The sequence below is a fragment of the Typopeltis vanoorti genome, chromosome 13, assembly GCF_054136105.1.
Source record: "Typopeltis vanoorti isolate ZY-2024b chromosome 13, IOZ_Tvanoo_1.0, whole genome shotgun sequence".
NCBI classification, from domain to species: domain Eukaryota; kingdom Metazoa; phylum Arthropoda; class Arachnida; order Uropygi; family Thelyphonidae; genus Typopeltis; species Typopeltis vanoorti.
Genome location: NC_143561.1, coordinates 39696544 through 39708720, shown reverse-complemented (window position 1 = coordinate 39708720; position 12177 = coordinate 39696544). Strand labels below are relative to the sequence as shown.

At 33.6% G+C, this 12177-nt stretch overlaps 1 protein-coding gene across 3 annotated transcripts in view; it reads left to right on the top strand.

The window, feature by feature from the left end:
* The window catches only part of Elys (AT hook containing transcription factor 1 homolog), a 509801-nt gene that overhangs the window by 442966 nt on the left and 54658 nt on the right, over window positions 1–12177 (top strand). For all 3 annotated transcript variants that reach the window (XM_090402410.1, XM_090402411.1, XM_090402409.1), the window contains exon 33: window positions 4761–5026. In XM_090402410.1, coding sequence (XP_090258536.1) covers window positions 4761–5026 — 266 coding nt within the window. The remainder of the gene's footprint in view (window positions 1–4760; window positions 5027–12177) is intronic.

Here is a 12177-nt window from a genome sequence, read left to right as displayed (position 1 = left end):
AGTCATTGCTGACTCTAAAAATAGTTTCTCTGAATTCTGACTTTTGCATAGCACTGTAGTTCCCCCTCCCACACACACACACATACTACTCCTGTGTGCAGAGGCATCCAAATAATAATCTCCCAGGCCTGATTTGCCATAATGACAGTGGAGAGTGTATTTCTTGTGTTCCCTGAAGCAACTTTTAATAAATTTTCCTCTCTGCTATCCATTAGGAACCCCTATGTCTGAAATAAAATTATAAATTCTTGAAAAAAAAAAAACTTACTTTTTAGCCCAAAGCAATCATTAACAAACTAAAACTTGTTAATGTCAAACCATCTTATATTTATGATACCCAAAATTTACAAATCCAGTGCTGCGCTCCTATGGCCTCTAACAGTTAAAGTCAGTTGCTCATCCCACCGGTAATTCCACTACTTTTTATAAAACATCCTGTTCATTTAGATCATCAGTAAAAAATCACGTTCTTAAAAAAATCCAGATAGCTTGATATCACATCTTTATTTTCTGTATCTGTTAATTAATCTGTCACATCTTTATTTAAAGTATCTGTTAGTACTGTACCACTAACAGATACTTTTCATTTAACAAAGTCAAATTATTCAGATTTACTATGTATGCACATTAGTTTTGTAGATCTTTTCTTGGCAAGAAAAGATGTACAAAAATTATGATACTGCAATGAGTCCCCCCCCAGCTAATTTTTTATACAGATTACTAGCAAGTTGCTTTCAAACCCATAGTTAGGTTTAATGAAATGAATATAGCACAGGGAAATAATAAAACACAAGTTGTATCATTCCTGTATTTCGTCTCTGTCACATCATCAGGAATACAATATGAAAATTCTAACACACATACACACACAAACAATAAGTGGAAGAAATTAGACCAGAAGCCTAAAGTTGGACATCTTCTAATGATGCTGTTGAGTGGGAGGCCTAAGAATTAATGTTTCCTAAATCTTAGGAAGTTTAACACAGTCATATTTATTTAGATTTAAATCAGTTGCTGATTCTAGAAAAAAGTTTGTATCGTACCGGTAAAGTGTAATAGTTCTGTTCATTTGATCCTGTGCAAGGTATCAGAGCAGTTGTTGTTGTCGAGTCCATTGAAGAGCTTCTAGATACCACCGTGGATCTGTAGAACTGCTTTGGTAATCTGTTGAACTTTGGTGGGGGTAGAGCTTTTCTCTAGGGTTATTATCAATTTTCTGTAGCACCGCAGCAATTGCTGGACAAGAATAAATATGGACAGGTATTAGTTCAACTCCTGGACAGTTTTTTGCATGTTTCATAGCTCCTACTACCATCTGGTGATGATTGTGGTTATTTCTCTATTTTCATTAATTTCGCTGATTTCATTCTTCTTCTTGATAGTTTGTTTTACCAGTCTTATTTTGGTGACAGAGTTAGCATCAGTTAGTGATAATAGGTATAATTTTTGAGGTAAATATCTTGCTTCTTTAGCTAGTCTTTCTGCTCTTTCATTGTCTTCAATATTTACATGGACTGATATCCATTGCAGTGTGCAGTTCTTATTTTTTAAATTTAAGGTTGTTAGTAGTTCATGAATTTCCTGTGTGAGTTTTGTTTTTCCATTTTTTAATGCCTCAAGTGCAGATTTTGAGTCACTGTAGATGGTTATTCTTTCTGTAATGTTTATTACTGGATTTGAGAAATATAATTTGAGAGCTGTTAATTCACAAATGAAGTTTGAAGCTGTTTTGCTAACTGTGGTTTTGATTTGCATTTCCTCGCCTCCAGGTAGAGTTAGGAAAAATCCCTGAACCTCCTTGGTTGGGTGCTTCATCAGATGATCCATCAGTTTAGGCAATGACATGGTTTGGATTATTTAAGTGATGTATAGTGTCAAGTCCTTTTCTTTTATTTTCTTGCTGAGAATCCTTTTTTGAACAAGGTTCGAGGAGATTAAGTTTATCATTGTGTTTTTTGGTAGAATAGTGGAAAAGAATAGCTCTTCTTATTTCAATGGATAGGTGCTCTAAGTCAATCTGTTTTCTAATTTCTTGATCAAGATCTCTCAGTCTGACCATAATATGATAAGTTGCAAGAAAAAGGATTCTTGTCATAAACACCTGGAACGGAGAGCAGTGAAATAAAAATGAATATCGCATTGAAAAGAAAAATATATAAGAAGGTTTTTAAAAGAATCAGTCAAGCAGCTTTCAGAGGTGAGCTGTAGACTCAAATATACAAATACTGTGGAAAAAATGAAAGTGTTTGAAAACAAGAATCAAACCTTAGCGTATCAGTGGTAATCTCTGAGGAAAACATTGATTCAGCCAGGAGGCATGTAGTGAGGTTGTTTGTAATGACAGAAAAATCTGAACCTCGTGATGACTCAGATTGCTTAGCCAGATGATAATATTGTCATATGTTTAAACAATATTAAAAAATTCAAATAGAACAGAAGTGAAAATTATTTATTTTCTTATCCTTTCCTTCATTGTTACACAGTGGTCAGCATTCATTATACAAATTATGGAAGCAACTACTGTGCTAAAATAAAACTTCAGTTTAATATAAATCAAAATAATCGCACGACATTTCGATCTTCACATTGAGGTCATCATCATCTGGAGTACACACATATATGTATACAAAGAAACAAGCTACACCACAATCTACACGTATGCTAAAGTTCCATTGGTCAACCATTGAAACTTTTCTAAGGAACCCTTTCTCCATTGGCTTGCCCAGGAGTATATTGCATCCATTACATTAAATTTAACAATTGGGTGAAGTAGGCCTCTTAGATCACTCCCTTAACACCCTACACCAATTGATTGGAAAAGTACCTGTTCTTTACATCATACAAAAATCTGATATGAATGTAAATTTAAAGAAGTGAAATTTTGATCAACCATCCAATCTTAATAATAATGGTGGCATAAAAATCCCAAGAATTTGGATGCCACACATTTATCCCACTTAAGTTCTTCAAGTATTCCAGCAGACTGTTAATTGAGGACTCTAAGCAATAATTTCAGCTGTTAATGGCCACCATCCATCTGTTTTGTATTTATATGTATCCTTGTATGAGTAATTATGAGATCATGTTGCTCTCTAGCTTAATTTATTTTTTGCAACTAAATGGATAATAATAATAATAACAGGACTCTAGCATTAATATAGTAAAGCTTTTTTTTTTACACTAGAGGTCAGGCCAGTAGTTTTAACGTTTGACCAAATTAATAACCTTAGCATACTATGATGTAGATTGTAATGTAGCTTGTTTCTTTGTATATACATGTATACTCCATGATGATGACCTTAATGTGAATTTCGAAATGTCAAGTGATTATTTTGGTTTATATAAATTGAAGTTTTACTTTAACACACAGTAGTTGGTTCCATAATTTGTATAATGAATTTATTTTTTTATCTTTTTCCTTTATTTTCTCTAAAATACAATGTAAAGTTAATTTTCCTTTTTTTAAAAAAAAGTATTATAAACAACTATTTTATTGTTGTTTATGGCTCTAGCATTTTAATCACCCATCCATCCATATGGATGAAATACATCATCCATTTTATTTCAATGGTATCTGGTGTAATTTAAATTTTAATAGACACCTTACATCCATGTTTTGATTGACATGCAAAACACAGCAATTTTTTTTTTCTTCAGAATTGCAATCTTTTTATTAAGTAAATGTGATCAATTCCCATATCAGACTTATGATGCTTTAACTCAGATACCAATTATTTCTTCAGGCTTAATGTTGCTGTGTAGTTATTATTATATAGTCTGTTGTGGATAAGTTTCATAAGGTGTTTTTCTGTTGTTTAAGATTTTATTCATTGATAGAATTGTTTATTTATTCTCAGTTCATTTCTTATAAAAAACTGTAATAATTTCATTCCATTTTTATTTTGCACTAGTTCATTAAATCTTTCACATATTTCGTGGTATTATCTGATTTCAAATTTTGAGCTTTAATTATCATTTCTATTGTTTTTATTTTATCTAGAGTTTCTTGTAATCTTTGTAAATTGCTTTTATTTCTGTTTCTTGATTTCCCTTTTTCTGGATTACAGACACTTTTGGGTCTTTACATACTCTTCCATCTTTAATCACTTGTAAATGCATCTTTCTAATATGTAGTTACATTATTTTATATTTAGCTGATATTGCTCATGTAGTATTTATTGCTACTACACTGTGTGAAACTAAGAAATTTCATTTCTTATATTGAATTGAAATGTTTATATTATATTGAAGTGAAATATTAAAATAAGAATTGCTATTTTAATATTTCTTTTGTTAATTTCTTTAATTCGGTCATCTGTTTTTCTGATTTAATCTTACATTCCAAATAGCTATTTTCATATCCAAGTTTTTTCTTAATCCATCATTTCCAAGTTTTAAATTTCTCTTTTGTCTGATCAGTCAGTTCTCTATAGTTAGAGAGAGAACTATAGAGAACTGACTGATCAGTTCTGTATAGTTAGACAAATTGCTAAACTAGTCTCTCAATGTCTGCTGCATTAGCCTAGATTCAGCCTAGAGTAGTGTGGTCTTCATGCCTTGGGTGGCCCTTCTGATAATATACACTATTGATGTGTTATGCCCATATCACTTCTTTCACTTATACCATGCTGAGGTGCAGGATGTTTAATCTTTTAGAACTTTAAGAGAATGTGGTATTTTTATAAGTTTTTAGTTAGCACGTCAGTTGTATTTTTATGATTACTTTAGGGTGCATTTCATAATATTTGTTTATTGTTTAGAAATCTTATCAGGTCCCTTACCCAGTGATCATAAAGAAATGGAACAACAAATAAATAATAACCTTACAGAGCAAATTAATACAAATGAGGAAAGTGAAAAACCTACAGTAACCTTAAGTTTGGATGTGGAAAATGTAGCTGACTATACATCTTCAAATGCAACACTGCATGTAGAGGATATAGTGAATTCACCTTCTAAAGGTCTTGATTCTGGTTCTGTTATTCAAGAAACTAAAGATAAAAGTATTGAAGAGAAAAACAACATGGTAAGTTTTACTTTAGCAATGTTATTCTTTATTTACTTTAGTGACACTTATGTAATTCATTTGCATTTTTTTTTTCTTGTTAACCTGTTTCTTCAATTTTACGTTACTTACCTGAAACTGGGGATTTTTGTAATTTTTCACTAACTAGCAGACAAAAGTTCTAATTTGACACCCTTCTATTTATACAACATCCATACATACACAATGATTAAATAAAAAGTATTTTTTTTGCCTGGGGCAATTGATGTGGAGTCAACGCCCTTTATATACAAGTAGCTAGTCAATGAAGATACTTCAGATGCAAACTTTGTTTGCTTATGCTTGGGTAAAGGATTGAACAAGAACATAATTTCTTGTCAAATATAATTTACTTTATTACTAAGTGAATTAAAACTCTCTGCAGCTATCTCTGATCCAGAGTATTGTAATACTCTGGATCAGAGATAAGGTGATACACCTTTTTATGACTTTTGCATTGAAGAAACTTGGTATCTTTCTGGGGGTGACTCCCACTGATGAGACCCAAATTAAGGCTGAAATTATAGGATACTAAGACAATTGATTTGAGGTCATCACTTCTAATACAAGTAACCTAGTCATGAAGATACTTCATGTGCAGTCTTTGCTTATATTTAGGGAAAGGATGTGATTACTTGTCAAATATAATTTACTTTGTTACCAAGTGGCAACCTCTTCAGGAACTATGGCTTAGATAATGAGCAGAAATTTTGAACAGCTTGGGAAGTTAGGACCCTAATTCCATCATGGATAATATCTGTCACATGGTCATAAGTATCAGGATGTGAAAAATGGAAACAGTAGTCTATAGAAAGAGTGAGTAAAATTGCAGAAAGTTTCCAGTTCATGTTGTTATAGTGCTAATGAATACCAGGTTATGAATGGGTAAGTGGAGGTAAAACTTGTATGAGGTTATGATCTGAATTACCAAGAGGAGATGTTGCCTCAGTGTCATACCTGATAGGAGAACTGGTTAAGAAAAAGTTGGAAGGGGAGGTGTTGGATGGGTTGAGAAGATTATTAGGTATTCTGATTTGATAAATGAATAATTTATTTTATTAGGACAAATACCTCAGTTTCTCTTCTATCTTGGTCACTGGAATTGGAGGGGGGAAAAAAAAAAAAAAGGAGCCATTCTGCTGGCTTGGTTGGCTGAGTGGCTAGTATATCCACTTTCCAACCACCAGGCCTGACTTCAGATTTGAATCCCGCCATGAGCATGGATGTTTGAGAATCCATACAGGAAATCTTTAGGTGCTTCCTGACCAGGTAAAAAAATAAATAGAAACTACACACACATGCACACATATATTATATTATAATATAATATATTATAATTATATAATTTTATTATATAATTAATAAAATTATATTGATTTGAATCCTGCCATGAGCATGGATATTTGTGATTGTCTTTAGGTGCTTCCTGACCAGGTAAAAAAATAAATAGAAATTACACACACACACGCACACATATATTATAATATAATATATTATATTATAATTATATAATTTTATTATATAATTAATAAAAAGAAATAAAAAAAAATCATAGCCTACCTGTGGTGCGAATGTGCTATAGGTTTGCAAAAAACCTTTTGTGAGTGCAAGCCACATTAAAAAAAAAAAAAGTTTGAAGTCATGGTAATTGAAATCTCCAAGGTAGAGACAGCAAGTGAATGATACATAATGAGGCAAAAGAAATATTAATCCACAGAAGATTAAAAAGAGATCCTCTGGTAAGAAATACCAGATTACCAAAAAGTACAAGGACCATCCTTGATGTGGGGGGAATCAAGCAGATTATAGTTTGGGCAGTAAGATGAACTGCAGTTGTTGTGGCTGTAATTCAGGGTTTGATCAAAACAGGAAATCAGGTTTGAATGTCTCTAGGTGATGATGATGCACTTTATTTAATCTGATGTTTATGACACAAATGTTGGTGAAATGAATGTGGAAGAGATTTTTTTTGGAAGTTTTTTTAATTTTTATTTATTTTTAATTTAACCACAGTGACACTATTCTATTTGAGTTTATTGTTGAGGAGATAAAGAGTAATGGAATATGCAGTGAAAGGAGATACTCTTAGATATTCATGTTGCCAATACAGAGAATCCATACTATATGCCATAATGTGGCCTTAACAGTGTGGCCCTGCATACTGCTGTCTTCAGACATGATCTGCCAGCTGATTAGGAAACCAGCCTGTGGAACTACTTGGCTGCCTTGAAGATATGGGATGAATTTCCACATTTCAGACTTATATACATATTATGAAATGTTTATGTATGTTTGGAATGCCCTTGAAGGGCTTAACTTGCATGCTAGACGGTTGGGGAAACAGAAGCCAAGACCTCTGTTCTGAGCTCCAAACATATTGTCATCCACTTTAGAGCATCCAATAAGCAAGGTGGTGGTGGCGGTGGCCCATCTTCAGTAAAACAGGATAACAGAAAAGTTTGAAACAAGATTGGAATGCATAATATTTAGCTGAACTTGAACAATTAGCCAACTGTTATGCATCCTTACCTGTTTTAAATTTGCCTGTTATCCCGTTTTACTGAAGATAGGGTAAGTTATTATTTTGGAAAGAATATGTGACGTCTAGGGTATTAACAAATGCTTTATTGTGCATATACATTTATGTGCTAAATCAGATCCTCGGTTGTTAATTTTAAAAGTTCAAAATTTAAAGCTTTAATATTACTAACTAATTCATGAGAAAATATTCTAAAATTCTATGAAATATGTACATTTTTGTAAAAAATAAATTATTACATCATATTTTGAATTCAACACCTCGAAATACATTACAATCACCTGAATTAATTTCATTCACAAAAAAAATAAAATAAAATAAAAAAAGTTCTACCAAATTTACAATTGAAATCTCAACACGAAAGTATGTTGGCTGACAGATATTTTGCTTCTTTTTTTTTGGGGGGGGGGGGGGTAGATATTCTCCATTATCAAATTCCTGCCATATATCCTCAAGGGGTGTACAGGATATGATAGTACTACATGAAAAATTACATCATTACTAATTTCCTATCTACAAATTTCCTACAAATCAGTCTATTACTTGTCAACATTCCAACATTATTAGATCTTATATTTCTATCGTCTAAGGCACTTTGTACTGTATCAATCCACCTATATCTTGGTCTTCCTCTGACTCATATTCCTGCTAACCTGGCAGAGACACTTGTTTTGATAATCTTTCCACGTCCATTCTGTTTAAGTGACCATACCACCTGAGATTAGCTCTGCTAACACATTCCTGGATGATGACAATATCAAGTTCTTTCCTAATATTCTCATTTTTAATATGATATTGCCATTGATGTCATGTTCATGCCTCTAATCTTTCTCAGGACTCTCATATCTGTGGTCTCTAGTCTTTGGTCAAGTGTTTTACTTCTAACCCAGCTCTCAGATCCATAAGTTAAAGCTGGTTTGAACACTGTCTTATATAAAGCTAATTTAGTATTCTGACTAATTTCTCTCTTATTCCATATGAATTTATTCAGTTGACTTCCCACCATACCAGCTTTGCTGATTCTGTTGTCTATTTCTATATTTAATTTACCATCTTCACTAAAAATCGTGCCTAAGTAGCTGAAATGTTTTACTTGTTCCACAGGTTCTCCATTCACAACACAGTTGACATTTTAAATGATTCTGCCTATTTTCATTTGTATTTTTATTGCTAACATTCATACTATATCTATTACAACAGTTATTCAATTTAGTCAGTGAATCTTGCAAACTTGTAGCGGATTTATTTAGAAGTATAACATCATCCTCATAAAGCAAAGAGATGAGATGAACATCTCCAATTTTGATATCAGGTTTAATACCACTTTCCTTCATAATGTGATCCATATAGATAAGGAAAAACAGAGGGGATAATGTACATCCTTGTCTCACACCAGATTTAACATTAAACCATCTTCCTGTACTTCCTTCAATTCTAACTGCTGACTTACAACTCAAATAAAGAAGTATTGCTTGATATAATGCCCCCATTGACACCATATAACTGTAGCGTATTGAATAGCTTCTCTCTTGGCACTTTGTCATGTGCCTTTTCCAAATCGACAAAACTTAATTTGTTATATTCTTGATTTGTTATATTCCCATGATTTCTCCACTATTTGTCGTAAAGTGAAGATCTGATCCTGACAGCCTCTATTTGGTCTGAATCCAGCTTGTTCTTCACCAAGCTTTTCTTCCACAATTCTTCTCAACCGTTTCTCAAGTATACTTGCATATATCTTACCAGGAACACTCAGTAGGGAAATACCTCTGTAATTCTCACATTCAGTTTTTTTTTCCCTTTTTATATATGGGTACTATGAGAGCTCTACTCCAATCATCGGGAATTCATCCCTCTGTCCAGGCCATCTGAACTGTGCAGTGCAGCCACTGTAAGATTTATACCACCATACTTCAGCATTTCTGTTCAAATATCATCTACCCCTGCCGCCTTTCCACATTTCAAGCCTTTGATGACTTTTTCTACTTCAAGTATTGATATGTATTCCTGAGTGCATGCCTGATCAGGAATGATCAGTGTTTTTTACCACTACTCTCATCACTGCTTATTTCATTTAGCAGTTTTTCAAAGTAATTACTCCATACTTAAAGGATATCTTTTTCTCCCGTTTTCATGTCGCTTTAATCATCTCGAACTCCTTTTACAGCACTCTTTCCTCCATCCCTAAGCTTCTTCAACAACCTCCAGAATATTTTGCCACCTTCTTGATATTTATTTTCTATGTTCTTGCCAAAGTCCTCCCATGACTTTTGTTTAGCTAGTTTTACACACTGTTTAGCTTTCTTACATTTGTCTCTGTATTCTCTAAGAGCCCAAGCTGACTTATTTCCCAGGAACTTTTGATATGCTTTCTTCTTTTCCTTCACTGAATCTTTAACTTCTTGTGTCACACCATGGAGTTCTAATTTTTATATCCTTGCAGACAACTTCACCACATGCCTCTCTAGCAGAATCAATCAGGGTTTCTTCAAGCCTTGCCACTGAATCTCCAAGGTTTGGTTCCTGTTCTCAAACTCTTTCATTTTTTCTTCAATAATGTTTGTGTATTTTAGTCTACAGTTCACATCTGCTCAACTTTTATTCGCTTTAAAACTTTCTTACATGTTATTCTTTTCAATATGAAATTCAATTTTATCCTGCTCAAGACTAAATAGTGATTGCTTCCAATTTCAAATCCTCTGTACACTCTGGTGTCCTGAACCAGGGAGAAAACATCACTATCAACAATAACATAATTAAAACTATAACATTAATAATAATCACTATCAACAATAACATAGTCAACGAGACTTTTTTTTTCCTTGCCTCTTCTCTCCATGTGAATTTGTGCATGTTATTATTATTATGCACCATGTTCCAACATTTTTATGTTGGAACATGGTGTTAGCAATAGCCAATCCATGTCTGAGTAGAAATCCAACAGATATTTGCCATTATTATTAGGTTTGCTCTTTTCTCCAAATTTTCCCAAAATATTTTTGTATGTCTGACAATCATTTCCTACTCTGCTATTTAGATCCCCAACAAGGACCAACTTTTCCTTTTTCATTCTGTCAGTTGCTTTTTCTAAAGTCTCAAAAAATTCCTCCACTTCTACCTTAGTAGAACCTTCTATGGGACCATAGGCACAAATAAGTCTCATTGTCCAGTTCCCCATTCTCATATTTGCCCACATTACTATACTTGAGACTGCCTGCCATTCAATAAGATTAGCCTCGTATTTTGTGTTGAATACTATGGCTACTCCTTCTTTTCCTTGATTGTCATTGCCGGAATATAACATTTTGTATTTGTTGCTCAGAAAGATCTCACCGGTTTTTATCTTTTTTGTTTCAGTCACCCCTATTATGTCGATCTGGTACTTATCTAATTCCTCAGCTAGCTCATTTCTTTGCCATTCGGGCTTATATTCTTTGTATGAGTATTATTATTGTTATTAAGAGAGGATAGTAGTATGTGGCCTCCCTTGATGAGACCTTGAATCCCTGGGTATGAGCATTATTATTATTAAGAGGAGACCTCCAGGGAGTCAGGGACTCATCAAGGGAAGTCACATACTACACACACACACTAGCTATCATACATCATACAGAGAATACCAGAAGTTCGTAAGTCTCAATCATATCACCCCCCCCTTTCTCCTCTTTGCTAGTGTTTGCAGTCTACAAATTCTCAATCTGTCTTCATAATCAGTATTCCACAGTTTTGATATCATTTTTAACACACACACACTCTCTCTCTCTCTCTCTCTCTCTCTCTCTCTCTCTTTCCACTGTATCAGAATCATAATGGAGACCAGGAGACCCCAGATCTGTGCACAATAGTCCAAATGAGGTCTTACCAAGGTCATGTAAAGAGGAAAATGACATCCTTATAATTGTAGTTATATTTGCAATCTTTGCTACATGGCCCCTGAACTTCAACGTGCTATCTACTAACTCTCCAAGATCCCTAGCCTGATTAGTTTCTTCTAGCATAATCCCACCAATATTATACAACATTGGATATCTAATCACGCCAAAGTGCATGACTTTACTTAAGCTGAACTGACATCCATTTTCCTATGTCCACAATTCCAGCCTATTCAAGTCATTCTGGAAGTACTGCATATCAGCAGCATTCCTGGTTACCCTACCTATTTCTGCATCATCAGCAAATAGCTGTGTTGCCTGTCAAATCCTTCCCAATGTCATTAATGTACGGATTGAATAACACACTGGTATCTGGAAAGAATTATTTTATCATCAGAACTTGCTGATTTCCTCTTTGAATTATAGAACATAGTTAATAAATAACTGACCTATACAAACGCATAAAATATATGTAAAGTGAATGACTCTGAATGACGTTTGATATGCTGGCCTGGTTGGCCGAGTGGTTAGTGTATCTGCTCTCCACCCAAGAGGCTGTGGGTTCAAATCTTGCCAAGAGCATCGATGTTTGTGATGGTCCTACTAACTAATTACCATATGTACTACTGTGACATGCGTCCTGGCGAATTATCGGTGTCTTTGCACCATAAAAAAGCAAAAAAAAAAAAAAAAAAAATTTGATATAGTAATGTATAAAAATT